This window comes from Pagrus pagrus (assembly GCF_965226575.1).
Source record: "Pagrus pagrus genome assembly, chromosome: 3".
NCBI lineage: Eukaryota > Metazoa > Chordata > Actinopteri > Spariformes > Sparidae > Pagrus > Pagrus pagrus.
The window spans coordinates 2184379-2202996 of record NC_140187.1 but is presented as its reverse complement, the minus strand read 5'-3'; the positions used below and the strand labels follow the sequence as shown (position 1 = coordinate 2202996).

The following is an 18618-nucleotide window of genomic DNA, read 5'->3' as shown; positions in this document are numbered from 1 at the left end:
ACAGTAAAAGAATATAAAATGGCTCCGTACAGCAGTTTTTTCAGTTTTAAATCGAGTCTCCAGCTGCTTCAGGTGTTCAGCAGAACGCTGCGACTCTGTTTTACTGTGAAGCTCGAAGCTACGAGACTTCAGCTGACTTTCCTCAGCATGGAGGGAGGAGATGATGACTGGGTTTACATTTCTTGCTTCACTTCCTTTAAAGACATTTAGATTTTTTATCAAATCATTTTCAGTCGGCTTCGTGCTGCCAGTGTTAAAAAAAATATGACCGATAACAGCATAAAAGTTTTAAATCGAGAAGAAAAAAGATCCCTCAGATTCTCCCAACATGTAAAAACCATCAAGTCCTACACAGATAAACTAAAATAAATTAAATTAAATCAGTCAAAATAAATAAATCAAACAAAATGATCCGACTTTGACTAAAAAACATCAGAAAATGAAACGCTGCCACGTCTGTTTCCTCTTTAAAAATGTGTTTTTGTTTTCCAACTTGAAGGGAAATTATTCAGAGTGTAAAAGCAGACTCATAGCGACCCGAGCGTCAGTGCAGCGGAGCCTTTCTGCAAAAATCTGATATTAACACAGATTAATAAGCATGTTTATTATGTGCATAGAAACATAGAGGCAACTCTTATACCTGGCAGCCAAAGAGACAGGACCTCTCTGACCTCTGTCTTTAAATCTGTACACAAAATACCTGGGACTATATTTAAACTGTGTTTTAGGCTCAGAACTGTCTCACTGGTTTTTATTGCTGTAAATTGAGGAAAGCTCAATGATTATTTGGCTTTTAGCTTTCATCATTTAGGAAAAAAAAATACATATGTAACAACATGTCCGGAAGACTGCCGACTGTTTCACTGTGGAAATAACACTGTGTTCAGACCTGGTATTAACATCCGTCCTGAGTGATCTGATAACCAAAAATAAATAAAGAACTTAATATTTAACATGTGCCGAATTTACAAGAAGGCCCAAATAATGAAGAATTAGTCAGAGACAGCGTTTCACAACCTATATAAAGTTTCTCCCAACTCAACAACTCACTAAACTGAGCTTTTTTCGAATGGAGACTGGTGACTTTCTCCACGGGGACAAAGAAGTAGCTGGTTACTGTTTAGTGTATCTGTAAAATGTGACATGTTTAGATCAATAAAATGTTTCTTCTTTCATAAATTGAGTGTAAATGGTGAAATCAGTGTAAACAATGTTCAAACAGCTGCTAAATGTTGGCAGGTGAGACTTTAGCACTTTAGACACAGAAGCAGACAGGCTGGTACAGCCATGCTGCCACAAACTGACACTTTGTACAAGGAAACAAACAACTTCAGGTTTTCATTTAATGCTGAAGTTACAAGAAGGAGACAACGATTCAGAATCTGTCGTAGCTGTTTCACACCTGTCCACTGTGATCGGATCATTGAGGACGGATGGTAACACCGGGTCTGATTCTCTCTGATGAGGTAAAGAGATGATGTTTCACCAGTGGATAAAACACTATGTAGTTTCCCCTTATGGCTCTAAGTCTTGTACATTTTCCTGGGTGGTTCACGGTCGATGAATTCAACTCTGAGAAAAAAGTTTAGTAACAAAACAAAACGTCTCTTTCCGAGCGGAGCGACATTAAATCTTAAAACATCATAAATACTTTTTATTCACAAATCTCTCTCCGACTGAAACAAAGCAGAAAGTGAGAGTCAGTATTCATCGGAGCACCGTGATCTTTGGGAAGCATTTATTCACCATCAGTCTCTCTGAAGTTCAGAATACAGAGAGACAACATCCCCTCCTGGAGGCTGACGTGCACGTCAGTGTGTTCACAGTCAACTTGCCTGATGAAACGATAATTGGTGGTTTACAAGGGGGAAAAAAGTCCTTGTTGGGGTTCAAGTTTTCAGCAGCCGGTCAGGAGAACCACCGGTCTCTGATGGACCGAAGGATACGATTCTCCTCATCTGACCGGTCTGGAGGATGAGGACACACAACAGATACACCGTGTGTTATAAAACATCTGAGCCTCTCGTGAGAATGTGACCAAACTATTTCCTGAATATTAACAAAAACCATCAGTGTTACTCACAGTCTGGATTACTTGGATCACTTCCGAACGACTGGTCTGAGTTTTCTGAGTCATCGTCGTCACTGTTGTCGTCGTCGCTGTTGCTGCCAAGAAGTTCTGCAACCTGAGGAAGCATTTAAAAAAACTTTACGAGGATTCCTTCTTAGTAAAATCTACAAACTGCTGAGGCACCAGAAGAAACATCTGATGGGTTGAATGTTCATTACACATCCTGAAAACTGATCAGGTACCTCTTCATCTGTGGGAGAGTTGACTCGGTCCTCGTTCTCTGGGTCATCGTTGTTCTCCAGTTCCTCTATGAGCGGGTCTGTGTCAATATCATCATCATCGTCATCATCATCGTCGTCATCCGAGTCTGAGGAATCATCATCATCATCCTGGTCTTCATCATCCTGGAAGAGAAAAACAAACAAATGCCGAGTCGTCATTATCCTGACTCATGTTGCTACATGCAGGCAGCATTTAACCAGAGTAACGTCGCTAGCTATCTCTGCAGCTAGCTCCCGTTTGCTAATTAGCTCATGGCTCAGTTAGCTGTGAGGCCAGTCGCACTGGACCAGGACCTCGGATCAGGAGGAGAACCAAAATTCTGACCATAATATTATTATTAAATAATCAATAAATAATAGATAAAGTAAAGATAATGTACGTCAGTACTCGAGTCCAGAATCACAATCTGCTCAAACTGATTGACTGAACTGAATTATTATCCTCCAGACTGTTGATTAATTAATAAACTTCTCGCGTTGAGACAATCACAACAAAACACTGAACATCAGTATCTGGTCCTGCCCGGTCCGTCTCACCTGATCATCATCGTCTCCCTCTTCTGCCAGTTTCTGTCGTCCCACCTCGTAAAGACGACACACCGTGTCCAAGCTCACCGTGTCCTGGTTCTGCAGACAGACACAATATGAATCTGTGGTTTCAACTGTGAGTTGCAGACTTTATAAGATGTACAAGACAAGAAAAGACAACACAAAATCAATTGTTGTGGCTTCATGGGACAAAATAATACACAAAGTCTGTGTTTACTCGATCTATTCTATTTTAATTAGTTTCTTTTTTTATTTCTAAATTAGTTCTGTGACTTGATTATTTTTGATCCATTAGTCTGTTTAGTTTTTGGGTTTTGAGTGTGAAGCTTAATGAATTACACAGAACAGAAACTTTACTATATATTATATTATACAATGTTGTGTTGCATAATGACAATTAAATTCATCTTGAATCTTTAATACAACATAATCCGACAAGTGCGCATACACATTATTTCATGTCAGGATTTTAAGGCCTCGAACTTTCTTTCATTATCTTTAAAAGAGCCGAAGACAGTTTAGCAACAACAATCCTCATCAGCTACTCCGTCTGTGTTTAGGCTGTTATAATCTGTATTTGCGTGGATCGGTGACATCAGAAGGTGCCAGCTGTGAGTTCGAGGCTAAACATTAATAACAGTACCTCAATGACAGCGAGGTAACAGTCTTTACTGTCGGTACACAGGTCAAAGATGTTCCTCTTCACATCCACTGTGGCTGAAAGAGAAAAAAACAAAACAAGTTCAAATAAGGAGAAATTAAAAATCACCATCATACAAATGATTAGTACGTAAAAACCAGAGTTTAATAAGAAACTATTCCTGTAACTAAAGTAAAGACACAAGCCAGCGACTCCGTCAGTAAGAGCCACCAAACACACACACGTTTATATTTAATTTCTTTTTCCTGTTTTAAAAATAGAAAATTGGGTTATGGACATTTAGTCTGCAATAAACAAGGAGTGCAGCCTACCGATGGGCTTGTAGTCGGTAGCATCAAAGGTCCTGAAGGACGAACCGAAGGGACTCTTCATCTGCTGGTCCATCGCATCATCCTCTTCATCAGCCTGCAGCATCGCTGTGTGTAATGATTCAGCACATTAAAGATGTCTGTCTGTCCGTCTGTCACTCAGTAATAACGGACACACATGCTGCTCAAACACACACACATTAAGCACGTACCTCCATACATGATGGTGGCGTTGCTGTTGAAGACCAGTCTGCACTGGTCCAGAGCAGGGACAGTGTGCAGGAGGTGGAAGGTCCTCAGGTCCCACTGATACCTGCTGTCAAGGCTCACAGCTACAGAACAACACAGGACGGCGCAGACACAAATATCTGTGGTACCTGCTGAGCATCACTGACTCAGCGGCCAGACTCAGGTTCCTCTTCATGTCAGAAAACTGTTACGTGTAAAGACATGAATGATCGTGTGACTGTTTCATTCAAACCACCAGGATGAGAGGATACGATCTCAGTGTTGACGATGACCTCCAGGCCGTTGGGATGGAAAACTCCACTGATGTTCATGTTGAACTTGTCAAACTTGTGGATGGCCCGCGACGCCCGCACGTCCCACAGCACGCCGTCGTTTAGCACCAGGTCGTCGGTGGGGTTGAAGGTGGCACAGTTCCTCTTGTAGTTATTGGCCAGGGCGGGATCATTCAGAGTCAGAGTCTTCTGACCCGTCTGGATGTCGTAGATCTGCAGCAAACGAGAAATGATGTGGAAAAAATTTTAAAGAGCGAGGAATATAAATGTTGAATGTGGGTCAATCTTCTCTGATTTTCCTGAATGCCACATATTAAAAAATAAAGGAGAGACAGAGGTAACTGGTTTAATACTGAACAGTGAACAGAAGGAAAGTTGTGACGTACGTGTGCGATTTGGTCCTTGGTGCCGATGACTCTGTCCTGAGAGAGTTTACTGAATTCGACGTAGTGTTCGTCTGAAAACGAGTTCCTGAGAAAGAGACCAAAACTTCAGACGCCACAGTTCACACAACATGAGAAACTCTGACATGGTGAGTGAAGTTAAAACTGTGAGTGTGTGTGAGGGTTTTACTTCTGAGTAAAGACACCATCCATGCTCCACAGAGCAGACAAGGGGAAACTCCAAGAGGCAGAGGTGAGCAGCAGTTTCCCATCCTGAGAAACAAAAACAAGGTTCAAAATATTTAATCATTTCTTCGACTCAATCAAAACAAAATCTTTTATTTCTTGTGACTCCTCGCGTGTTATAAAAAAAGAATACCAACTTCTGACTCTGAGGATATTAAGTGATATGTTTTAAAGTGACACTTGACGACGTCATTTCAGGCTTTGGGAGACACTGATCCACATATTTCATTAATAATAATAAATATAAAAAATAAAAATAATAAACAATGAAAATAATCGTTAGTTGCAGCCAATAATTCAGAAGTAAACACAAGTCATTCCCCATAAATCCTTTACAACAAAACTCCGTTATTTAGTTATTTAAAAGCTTTTATTATGAAATGGCAAAATCAGGAAATGCTGGGTTTTCACCTGCAGTAACGTCCTGAAACAGCGGGAAGTAAATGTGAGCAGACAGTAAAACAGAGCAGATATCGGAGAGTTGGAACAGGGACGCTGGAGAGAAACTAAACTAAAAACGCCTTTTTCTCAGATTTCCTTCACAGACATCAGTTAAGTCTCTCTTAAGTCTCGTGTACGGGAGAGAAGCGGGTCATCAGGGTGGACGCAGCCTGGCCCTCGGTTCGGCTCAGTTTGACTAAGCATGACCAAAAGTGCGAGTGGAAAAACGCCCACATGAGTCACATTTTGGGAGTACATGCCATTTTGTTTTTTAGCCCAAAACTACCCTGCATGTAATATTAAAAACAATAACGTTGGTCTTCTCTAATGAACAATTCATATTTAAAAACTGCTATGACTTCAGGTTGATGAGCAGAAACTAAAATGTGTGCTCAGGTTGTAAATCATTACGCTTACATTAACTGGCAGCAGAAACGTGTGACTCACTTCCTGTGAACCGGACGACAGCAGCTGTTCTGAGATGTGTGAGTAAACCTACCCTGGAGGGCTCGAGGTGTGTGATGGCTGACGTGTGGCAGGTGTAGTTGACCACCTCCTCTCCAGAGAAGATGTTGTAGAACTTGAGGTGACCGGAGCAAGTTCCCAGGATCAGGAAACGCTCGCGGGCTGAGAAGGCACAACAGGTGAAACCGCTCTCGTCTCCATCGCCTTCGTGGAAGACCGTCATCGGACGAAACCTACAGGAGAGTTTTTAAATCATTTAACGTCCCATCTTCCATCATCAGAAGACACATTTCACCTTAACATGAAATAAACTGCATTCAAAGATTGTTCATCACCTGCTGAATATCAGATGTCTGTCCAGACACCCTCTGTCCACGCCGCCATATTTGGGGTACAGCACCCTGCTCCCCAGGCGGGCCGTGAAGTTGGGAGACGCCTGTCGCCTCTGCTTTGGCTCGGGACAGCGGTGGGGGGTGTACAGTGAGAAGGGGGGGCAGGTGGTGACAGGATTGGGGCAGCGGGCGTGTTGTTCCCTCAGGTACTCAGTGATGATGCTGTCCAGGGTCGGGGGGGAAGGAAGGTGGCGCTCCAGCTGCTTCTTCATGGCTGGAGTCTGATCCAGAGAGGAATAATGGTCACAAGGTTTATTCACACAAGGTTGTCAAGTATCATAGTTTTAATGCACTACTTTGTATATTAATTACCTCTTATTGTATTTCCCGCATCTATATTGTGATACACAAAACCAAACCAAACCAAACCAAGGTGTGTGACTGACCTGTATGAAAGCACCGTGGTCAGACTTTTGTTTCAGGGCACGAAGTTTTTTTCCTGAGCTGCAATGGGCCACCGGGCGTTCTCGTGAGAACAAAATCCGGCCAACCAGATGTGGGCCCTGCCCATGAGGTCCGGCATGAGCAGGAGGAGGAGGAGAGAGAAGGGCAGAGGAGCATGATGGGTGAGGAGTGATTGGGGAACGAGAGGACGAGGGAGTGGTGGAGGAGGCTACAGCGGCTGAAGACACAGGAGACGTCCCAACATGACCGGCCATACGAGCTGTGATCCCGCCAGCTAACCGGCAAGTCCTGGGAATCCCTGAGGAGGAGGAAGGGGTGATGCAGGAGGCAGAGTTCGGACAGAGGGATGCAGCGGGTAAATTCGCCTCTTTAACGAGTGTGTTCGCCGTGTCGTGGAGTCCTTTAGCCACAAGGTGGTTTCTGATCAGCATGAGGAGCTCCTTCTCAGGAAAGGTGATCCGTGACTGGGCGACCACATTCGCCCTCTGCAGACGAGCCAGTGAGACGTCGGTACCCATGAGGAGAGGCTTCCCCGACACCCGCTCGGTCAGCTCGGCAGCGTATCGGCAGAAACGAACGTGCTCACTTCGTTTGTCCTGCAGCACGGGCTCTTTCATCAGCTGGGGAGGTGAGGAGAACAAAAACACATCACATTAGTGGATGATGATAGGTTGTATTTGTGGGTGAGATTCAGGTACATCACATCTTTTGGACTTGGATCTTGCGCTCACCTGCTGAATGTGGCTGCTGGTGAAGAGCGGCAGCTTGCTGATGATTTGTCTGATCGCTGAGCTGCGAGAGAGTCCGACCAGAGCCTTGCAGGCCAGAGCCCGGATCAGGTCTGCGTCAGTGATGGGCATCTTCACCGACAGCAGAGACAGAAGCACCTGCAGCCGACAGAGAGGAGAGCGTTGGACTCAACATCTTTATTATTTCAAGGGTAGAAATTTGACATTTAGACTCAGAGTGCTGGTGGGGAGTAAATATGTTTATACTGTTAAGAAGCAAAAAAAAAAACAGTACATGTGTTCTTATGTGTTGTTCCTGTAATGTCTGGCCTGATGCAGCAGTTCCCTTCATCCAAGTTTCTCTCACAGGAGACAATAAAATAACCGTAATCACAGCGGCAGCAGCCTCGAGCAGTACACAGTAAATACGGTTTGTCCTGTAAATCGATATAACTCTGCTTTCATTCTTACCTTTATGCCGTTGTTGTTCTGCACTACTTGCCACATGTGGGCCAGCACTCTGTTGTGGGGAGCGGGGGGCTGCTGGGGGTGGAGCGACGGCCTGAGGGGGGCGACGGCAAAAGCACCCACAGTGTTGAGGCTCTGGTCTGGAGCGCACACACAGTTTGCTATCACCTGTGGGTCAAGACGGGAGAGATGGGAGTCATGTTGACAGACAAGAAAGAAACACTGGACTGTTGTACAAACTGGTGATTGTTTGACTGAGTAAGAATTCATTGAGAGTTTTCCTGAGAAGATTGTTATTAGACGGTTTACTATGCTAGTGTAGTGTTGTCACGATACCAACATGTTGGTATCGGTACCGGTACCAACATGTATTTCGATACTTTTTCAAATAAAAAGAGAACGCAAAAAATGTCATTACTGACTTTATTTTAATAGAAAATCTTAGAACAATAACATATTAATCAGTAAATAAAATAAAATACCACAAAGACGAGCTTTTCTAATGCACACAATTTTCTCTCTATCCGGACCAGAAGCACCAGACCTCTGCAGTGAAAAATAAAATGAAGGTGATACATTTGTCATACAAGCTGAGGCCTTAATCACATTGAGATACATAACCTTAAAAGTATTTTCATTAGATATAGCCTGTCTTAAGTAGGACCAATGTCTTTAAATGGTATGTTACTAGTCTTTATAACGATTAAATGGCTAAATGTGTATGTAAAAGTTTGTTACTTTGTAAAGATCATGCATGTATGCATTTTACAGCTCTGGAAGAAAATTAAGGGACCACTTCAGATTTATTGTAAATCAGCATGTCTACATGTACGGCTCATGCAGCCAGTGTAGTTACATGATCCCAACATGATTTTGAGTCAATTGATCACATGACCTGGAAGCTATTGAGCTAACATGCTAATATTTACATATAAAAATTAATAAAAAATATGAAAAGATGTAAAATGTAAAAACAAGAGGTGTATCTCATGCAGCCAGTGTAGTTACATGATCCCACACTGATTTTGAGTCAATTGATCACATGACCTGGAAGCTATTGAGCTAACATGCTAATATTTACATATAAAAATTAATAAAAAATATGAAAAGATGTAAAATGTAAAAACAAGAGGTGTATCTCATGCAGCCAGTGTAGTTACATGATCCCACACTGATTTTGAGTCAATTGATCACATGACCTGGAAGCTATTGAGCTAACATGCTAATATTTACATACAAAAAATATTTTTTATATGTAAATATATGTATTTAAATCAAAAGTGAAGGCAGTGAAGCGTTTTTTTTGTCATTTAGCAATAAAAGCGCCACCTATTGGCCTCTTTAAAAAGGTGCTCGAGCGAATGAAAGACAGAGGCTGTGCTCGCACGGTCAAACAACAGTTGAAAATTGTGAAAAGACACGACTGCAGTTTGAAAAGGAAGTAAATCCTCCACAGCCCTTAAATGGGACGTGCGTCATCAGTTAATTGGATTATTATGGCTGCATGTAAACGGGAATATCAGAGGAATATTAATATTCATTTGCCATATAAACAGCGAAGTCAGAATATTGTCTTTTTTGGAACAAAGGCAAAAAAAGACAAGTCACTAACTGTAAGAAAATCACGAAAATCAGTTGGATTCATCCTGCAGGAACCATGAAATTGTCTGATATTTCAACCTATACAACAGTTTTACAGACATTTCAGTTGGTACAAAGTAGCGGGCAGACTACATACATGTTGTGTGGCTAAAAATCAGCATCAATCACTGATCAACGCCAGCTGCTTACTTGTAGTGCAGACTTCTGGATCTCAGCATCGTTGACAAACACTTCGCCCTCTGCGACTCCCAGAATGACGCTCATAGCTGCAGCAGACATAACAAACGTATTCATCCACATCCAGGACAAAACATCCAAAGACTGCAACTGAAAACAGAGACTTGCACTGACCCACAGTGGAAACAGGCGACCTGGTTTCATCCAGAACCTCGATAGTGTCCGCAAGCACCAACTGGACTTTGGGGACCACCACCAGGATCGCCAGGATGTCCAATGCATAACGCACCGTGTCACTCCTGGACAGACGGACACACAGAGAGGGAGAGAGAAGAAGAAGAGCGCAGTTACTTATCAATGCATTAAATGTGGCGATACATTCATCACACTGATGGACGGACGAAAACAAACAGCACTGAAACACATGATGGATCATTTTCACCAACGTGTGGCTTTACCTGCCGTAGTACGTCCTCCAGTCACAGGCTGCCGATATGAGCTGCAGCATTAAAGTGACACAGGACAGTTTGTAGAAAACCTCCACGGCCTCCCAGTGAAGCTGAGGTCCACACTCGATCAGAAACTCCATCATCTCAATAACCTGCTCTCTGGTGTACGAGTACGCCTGGAAACAGCAGCCACACACAGACACAGACACACACACACACACACACAGACACACACACACAGACACACACACACACAGGGTTTATATCTAAGATGAGCACACGGTATACACAGCTCTGAACAAACAGGATGAAGATAATGTTTTTTACCTTGTAAAATGGCTGCTGAGGAACGACAGTGCCTCCATCTGAGTGCAGGGACTGTTTGACCTGTTCAGCCTTCACTGCCAGGTGAGCTTCAAAGTACCTGAGCAAAGTCAAATCAATAATTGACCCATGTACTCCATTACTCTATTCAGTAATACATTGTTGCTTAAAACTGCGTACAGCCACAGGTAAAGAGAGTAGCAAGATTTATGAATTTTAAATACTTTTATAACATCAGTATGACAAAAATAAAAGACAAACTGTTTTGCCCTACAAACATTACACTGGTCTCTTCACCTCATGCTGTGATGGATGTTATTGCTTCCACTGACTCATATACATTTCATACATTACCTGCGCAGGGCCATGCAGGTATGTTTGGCTGTCTGTCGGCTGGAGAAAACCTGGTCATCACTCATCAGGGACACCTCGTTCTCTGTGTTAAGGATCTCCAAAGTACTGATCTGCAGGAAGAGAAGGTGACCCACCAACATGTTAAGGTTTCCAGATAAGACAGGTAGCACAATATTCATGTTAAAAACCACGAAGAATTTAGTTCTGACCAAGTTGACGAGCCTGCGCAGACCGTCCTGGTGGTCAAAGAGCTGCAGCACGGCTCTGAAGGAGAAAGAAATAGAGAAAAACATGGTGGCGTGGCAGACGCCTGCAGCGTGGGACGACTCCAACAACCACAGAGCGTAGGACACCATGTCTGACAGCACGCCGTCCTGCAGTGTGCACACCTGCAAACACACAGTAGAGACGAAGGACAGAATATAAAGGCTCCGTCTCATTCCAGCCACACCGGCCTCCCTCACCCTGTTCACTAAAACGGAGAGTTTCATCTTATCGGCTTGTCTTTTTTAAAAATGTATATAAATCAAAACACAACAAAACGAACAAACAAGATTATCAGCAACACATTTAAGTTTCAGTAAATTATTCAAAGAAGGCGATCAACACTCAAAAAGGACTAATAATCCTTTAATCAAGAAAATAATAAACAGATTAATCGACAAGGAAAACAAGTGAAGATATGCTGTAATATACTGTAACAATTTATCAATTATAATTATCGTCATGGATCCATTTTCATTCTAACTTTTAATAATTACTTCAGAAATATTCATTCTAACCTAAACTAGAAGATAAACCAGAGCCTTTTAATTAACCTCCTAAAGAAAAGAGTAGCAGCTAAGATCATGTTTGTCTAATGGTCTAATATTCAGAGCAGCTGTGTGTGTGTGTGTGTGTGTGTGTGTGTGTGTGTGTGTGTGTGTGTGTGTGTGTGTGTGTGTGTGTGTGTGTGTGTGTCGTACCCTCTCCAGAGAGTCCTGATTGTACGCCAGGTAGTACAAGCAGAGTGACACCCCGGTCGCTGCCATCGACGGCCTCGGGATCTCCAGAAGCGTCTGCACTCCTCCACGAGCGATGAACTCCGCTGCAAACTTCTTATGGAGGAGCAGCGAAGCGAGATACTGACGAGAGACACGAGACACGGACTCACTACTTAGAAAGAAAAATACTAAACAGCAAACACATCAGTTCATAAGTGATGACGTGCAGTGACAGTCGTGTTCAGCAGATCGTACTCAAGACTGAAATTTGGTTTGTTTTGTAATCTGCATCCACAAGAATGAAAAATCTGGTTTTAACCAACGACACTGAATCTATAGAGAAGCTGTAACACCTCATACAGTTGGATCCTATTGAGGTTTATGTTTATTTAAAGGGTAATTCCACCAATTTTCCACATTAAAGTGTGTTTACTGGTCCTGGTACGACTGTGTATGTATAAATGTAGTATAAAGCCTTTTGCTGCATGTAATCTGATAAACTGCCTCCAGTGATGTCACTCAGTGGATGTTGCATTGTGGGTAATTTAGGCTCCATGTTTTTCATATGGACACAGATAAGTGGCAGAAAAATGATGACTGATTGATTTTAGCTAAAGTTTTTCTGTATTGACAGACCACAATGTAACTGTAGCGACAGTTTCTGCTGCAGGTCTGATGATGCTGACTGAACTGAGCCTCCTGCAGCACAAATCACTGTCACAACACTCCTACCACTAGTTTATAGGTGTATAACATCTGCTAATAGTCAAAAATCATAAATGAATAAATGTTTAGCTAATATCACTCTGTATTGAAAGGCAAAAAAAAAATATTCAAGATATTCAAGACCTGAATTAAACCTAAGAATTGATAACACCTGCACAATCAAAAACCAGGCAAAGGATTGGACACTTTTGTGGTATAAAAAGAGACACCTCTGGGTAAAGTTGGTACATTTCTTCACCAACTCTCTGGAGCTCAGAACAGCTCCACCTTCAAAGGTTCAGCTTATCCTCCTCACACAGACACAGCTCCTCTGTGGGGAGGGGCTGAACGAGGAGCTAGATAAAAGACTGTTTGAAGACTCACTCAGTACCAGTCTAACTATAGAAAACACTATTTTCATAAAGATAATTCAAGTGTTTGATTTGCAAAGGAAAAAAAACAATACACCTGTTTACTGCTGATTTTAGGAACTTAACTGGTGTAAACAAACCTTTAACACCATAACAACATTTGGTAACACGTCATTTGACAGGTCAACAAGTTTATTGAAATTACCCTCAGCGTTGTCTAATAAACAATATTCAGGGAGTTTCGAAGAAATATTTAATAAATAGCTGTTAACTTCCTGGATACATTTCCAGCAAACTTCACACTGCTTTCAGCTGTATATTTAATGCTTGAGGTAATTATTGTCGTATTATTTGGGGGTGACGTCTGAACTGGGGAGAGGACTGAAGTCTGTGGACAAAAATAAACTGCATCACTTCAACAAATTTCCATCTACATCCATAATGTTTTTGAGTCTTACCAGGAGGGCATCAAAGATGAGCTGGACATCTTTGGTCTGCCTGAGGTCGATGTAGTTCATCATCAACGACAAGGTGTCCAACCGCATGAAGAAGGCAAGCAACTGCAGAAGAGACAAAGATGATTGACCTACGGTGGATTTAAGAGGAGTCGACCCTGCATGTGGAGACACTTTCATTTTAAAAAAGGTGTTGTGTTGCGTTTTGGAGTCTCACATCCTGGTAATCTCCGAGTGGCGTCAGATACTGCAGGATGAGTCTCTGCTCCATGGCCAAGCTCAGCGGTGAGAGGCTGTAGTCGGATCCGATCACCATTGAGCTCATCTCGGACCAGGAGGTGCTGTTGGCCGGCTGCTCGCTGCCATCGTTTCTCTCCACCTCCTCCTCTATCTTGCCGGAGGAGGAGGTGAAGTTGATTTTCTGCTTTGCCTTCCTCCCGTTCTCCTTTACCGCCCGTCTCTTCCCTCCTCCTCTTCCTCCCTGCCTGTCCTCCGTCTCCCTGGACACAGGGCCCGGGCTCGCCTGGTAAACGAAGTCTGGAAGCAGTCGGGTCGAGCTGGAGCCACCGCCATTTTTCAGAGCCGAACCGAGCTGAGACAAAGGTTTGGAACTGGCGTTTGACCCTGCCCTGCTGCTCTCTCCCTCCTCTCCCTCATCTTGCCCCTCCGTCTTGTCTTGCTGGTCTGTTGAGATGTTTGAGGTTTTGGTTGTTTCAACCTGAGAGTCCTGAGGTAGATTCTTGGTGGGACTTAAGCGACTCTTGGCGTCTTCAGCTTGTAGCGTATGAAGGCGCGAAATCATGATGGGCACCTGGATGTTGATTGGACACAGGCAAGTTTGTTAGAATCATGAAGAGTTTTTCAAGATTGTGTTTTATGCTACAGTAGCACCGGTGTACAAACTTTAATCAAGTTGAGGGTATAAACTGTATTTGTTGGGATAGTGCCGTGAAGGATCAGGGACCCACCAGCTGAGCGTTCTCCTCTCCGTAGCTGGCCGCCACTTCCTGGTTGCTCATGGCTCTGGCCAGCAGGCCCGTGGCATAGACGTTCAGCGGCCGCTCTGCTTCACGAGCCCACGTGAACAACTTCTTCACCAGACCTTCCTGTCTCACACACACATCACAGAGCTGATTCAAGCACAGGTAATCAAAGAAAACACTTCACTGTGCACCATCTAATAAAGCTGAGCTGTCTTTGACATCATTCATCTCCTACAGTTGTACCTTCTCCTGGAAGACGGCGGACGTCTCCAGGCCCGGCATGATGTTCTGAAGCAAACGACAGGCCGCGGTGTTGAGCTCCAGCTCTCTGCTCGTCATTATATACGTGTCCATCAGCTGGAAAACATACACAGAAATCTAGTCGAGCTCCGTTTTTGTAGCAATTCAAACTTCCTTTTTTTTTACATATAGAAATACAAATAAAAAGACATTGTTAAAGCTGCTGTAAGAGTCATTGTCTCCTTAAAATAATATTAAATAGCTCTACTGTTTATCACTGTTCAAAAAAAGAAAGGAGTCATGCAAGTGTGGTGCAGTACAGAGGAGGGAGAAGAGGACAGGAAGTTAGCTTGAGCAACCACAACGCTTACAGCAGCTTTAAATGTATGATTATTATTGCATCATGGAGTAAAATGACACCCACAGCCTGCAAAGACCTCGTCTGGCTCTTTAACTGCTGCTTCATTCAACTGTAAATAATTATATTTGATCGAGCAGAAAATTAGTTAGTTGAAACAAGTAGTTGAAACAAGTAGTTGATTAACTGATAATTAATTATTTATCAAGTGTTTGAGTCATTTTCAAACAAAAATACACAGTCTCTGGTTCTAGTTTCTCAAATGTGAAGATGTTCTACTTTTCTATGTTTTATATCGGTGTAATCTGAATATTTCTGGGTATTCAACCCCAAAAAGTAACTAAACTCATCCATCACACTCTGAACATGCACACAGCCTTTACAAGCCACATCACACAGTTCAATAAAAGACCCATCAGTCCTCACCGCATTAGTGAAGTCATCATTCATAAAGAGCATCTTCAGGAGCTGGCCCAGCATGCAGTCTGGATCTGCCCGACCTGAAAAGTTACACGAGTCAGAAACTCAACAACCAATGAGAAGGCACGCTTCTGAAGCTTTTTGGATTGTAATAAAAACAGATTGGTTGTAAAAGTGTAAATGGATGATGACCTGGATGACGGTCATCAAACGGATCAGGGTCGGCTTTGTGATACTCTGCCGTCTCCCGTTCAATCAGCTCAGATATTCTGCAGACGACACACAGATGAAAAACTTCCAGACGCAGAAACATGGACAGAGAGTCTAACAAGAAGCACTCTGTGTCGAACATAATGAAACAAATCACACAATGATTACAGATTTTCAGAAACAAAGCTCTGCTGACTTGGTGAGGATGGACACCAGCTGCTCCGTGGTGCCCTGCTGTGCTTCTTCCCATTCGTCGAGCAGCGTCGCTAGATCCGCCTTAGCATCCACGGACATGGCTACTGCCATGGCAGCCGACACGGCAGCCGACAAGGCCGACGACAGGAGAGCTGACATGGCAGCCGACGGTTCTTCTTGAGGGTTAGACATTGCTGTCTGGAAGACAGAAGGAGGAGAGGAGGAAAGAAAGAGGAGAGACGAGTGAGGGTGGAAAAGAAGAAGTATGGATGGTAGAAGAGAGTGAGGAAGAGCAAAACGGTTATAGATTTTAGATTTCCTTCCTTAACAATAAGAAGTGTAAAACTCAGATTATATAATGTTTTTTAACACAAGGTGCACATTTTCAAACAGTCTCTGCTGGAGGACCTCCACAGTGTTCGTCCACATGAAAAGTGACAGAAATGATGAAGAAGAAGAAAAAAACTTCAAGAAGTTCAAGCCTGCCTCTTCCTGACTTATCAAAGTGGGTGTGAATGTCGGGTTGTCAGTTTTTGGAAAGTTAAAGAAATGATCAGATACACTCCCTCCAATCCGACGTCAGAAAGGTGTGTGTCGGGGAGGAAGTTTCCAAAGATGTTTAACAGTCCAACAAGAAGTTCTGTTGAAGTGTACTGAGACCCGTCTCTTATGAGTTCAGCCCTCTGCCTCACCTCGTGACTCGAGTGTAATAAAAAGGAACAAAGTGTCTTTTTATGTCACTAATCTCCACATTTCTATAGAAATAATTCATATCATCGTCTCGACCAGGAGACTCACCAGTGTCACCACCACTATCATGCATGTGTCTTGTATGAGAACTTGGGATGGAACTAATGATATTTTTCATTATTGATTAATCTGCTGATCATTTTCACGCTAAATTGTTTCTTCTGTCTTTAAAACATCAAAACATTGTGAAAAATACTCATCATAATTTTCCCAGAGTCCAAAGCAGTTCATCAGATTAGTTATTTCGTCAAACAGGCAGTCCAGAAACTAAAGAATCTTCATATTCTGTCATAAATGATGAAGAAAAGCAGCAAAATCCTCATATTTAAGATGGTGGAACCTGCAAATATTCTTCATTTTTGCTTGAAGAATGACTGAAACAATTAACAACAACTAATTGTCTTTCAACTCGTTTAATGGGCTGAGCGTTGCAGCTGTAATGACAATAAATGTCACCCTATGACTCCAAACGATGGCTTAGGTAGAAAATTTGCAGGGAGATGTGAGGTTAGAGGTGTAGCAGGAAAAAAAATAATAATAGGAGGAATAGAAGTGGTGAGAGGTGATGTAAAGAAAGTGATATATCTGAAGAAGAGGGTGGAGAAACTAGAGCCCGACTAATATCTGGTATTGGCGTGTATGTTGTCGATGTGAAAACTTTTTGGTTTTAAAGAACATAATGGAAAAGAAGATGCTTGGGGTGATTTTAGGGCTGGGGAATGTTTACTATATATATCATTATCACGATATGAGACGAGATATTGTCTTTTAGATATCGTTATATCTTGATTTGTTGCCTTTTCCTGGTTTTAAAGGCTGCAGTCAAGTAAAGTGATGTCATCAACTGAACTTACCAGACTGTTCTACTTGTTCTAGTACTTGTCTTTACCTACTTAGTCAATATATTCACATAACTTATGATTATTGATCAAAAATATCATTGTGTTCATATTTTGTGAAAGTGCCAATAGTCACACATATGATTGTGATATTTGATACTTATAACGTGCTTCTGAGGACATTGTAAAATATACTGTGTGTTGCGATGAAGCCAAAAACTATCGTGACATTATTTTAAGGCCACACTTCCCAGCACTAGGAGATTTATAGTTATTACTTTACTGTTTCGGTTCACTGCTGTCATTTTAGAGAGAAAAGGTGTATTGTTAAACTGTAAAATACCTGCCTCTGTTTGTCACAGCAGTGTTTGACAGCCACATCTGAGGGCTCGTTGCAAATAATGTGTGTATATCGGTCCATATATCAATATTGGATGTTGGCATCAGCCCCAAAAACTACATATCAGTCGGGCCCTGGCAGAAACTTGTGTGAGTTGTGTGACACAGGCTTCACTTCCACCTGTTACATCTTTACTCTGTAAATGAACTTCTCCTCGTTTGTCTCTAGTGCGGATACTTACCCTCAGTTGTCTGAGTGTGGCTCGACGCTGAGGCATTACTGAGCAGGCAGTTTCAGAGACTGAAAGAGATTATCAGAGTTGAAAATGCCTCCGCTGTGCTGTGAATCCACACCAACAGGTGGCCTCTGGTCAGGACAGCTGGCTCACCAACCGCTGGCTCAGAGGACGCTCTCTGCTGCGTGAGCCGAGCTAACGCGGCAAAGAGGTGACAGTTAGCAAACTTAAGCTAACTCTCCTAAATTCACTCCGCGTCCTCCGGTTCTCCCGCATGTTCTCATGGCACCTAAAGACACACAACCCCCGGTCCCTCTGGTTTGTGTTACGTGAAGCTAAGCTCCTAAAATGTCCCTGAGAGCAGAGTGAGGAGTGGACGCGGCAGCGTGTTGACAGTCCGCCGCCTCATGTCACAGTCGCGCACTAAACAGCTTCAGCTAGCAAAGGTAACACTTTATAATGTGACACACTCACCGGAAGAGAAGCGTCCCGCGTTCACTGTCCCGCTGCGACCAGTCGTTCAAACGAGTTCCGCCAAATTCGCCGTAAGAGGAGCGACTGAAGCCGCGCTGACATTAAACGATTAAGAAAAAAAAGTTTCACGTATATTTTCAAACTTCTCCCGGCGGCCGTGCGCGGCGTCACAGCACGACAGTCGACGTTAGATGACGACACGCGGCCACGCGCCTGATGGGAGTTGTAGTTCAGC

The 18618-nt window shown here is 42.9% G+C and overlaps 1 protein-coding gene across 5 annotated transcripts; it reads right to left on the bottom strand.

The window, feature by feature from the left end:
- Positions 1-1323: 1323 nt before the first annotated feature.
- LOC311254888 (DDB1- and CUL4-associated factor 1-like) lies at positions 1324-18541 on the bottom strand. Of its 5 annotated transcripts, none has more exons than XM_084348921.1 (31): positions 18384-18541; positions 17916-18198; positions 15747-15943; positions 15533-15609; positions 15347-15420; positions 14566-14679; positions 14308-14445; positions 13557-14150; positions 13343-13444; positions 11791-11949; positions 11035-11214; positions 10826-10935; positions 10475-10571; positions 10157-10323; positions 9873-9997; positions 9711-9787; positions 7923-8087; positions 7455-7610; positions 6705-7343; positions 6262-6539; positions 5961-6159; positions 4965-5047; positions 4778-4862; positions 4371-4604; positions 4083-4176; positions 3874-3978; positions 3545-3618; positions 2890-2979; positions 2314-2475; positions 2084-2186; positions 1324-1967 (listed from the first exon to the last, which is right to left on the bottom strand). In XM_084348921.1, exons 2-31 carry the CDS (start codon positions 17949-17951, stop codon positions 1909-1911), a joined length of 4773 nt encoding a protein of 1590 aa, XP_084205047.1. In that variant the 5' UTR covers positions 17952-18198; positions 18384-18541; the 3' UTR covers positions 1324-1908. The 5 variants fall into 5 exon arrangements, with proteins under 5 accessions (XP_084205047.1, XP_084205046.1, XP_084205048.1 ...); XM_084348920.1 differs by having other exon boundaries at positions 17916-18104; XM_084348922.1 differs by having other exon boundaries at positions 17916-17974.
- Positions 18542-18618: the final 77 nt, after the last annotated feature.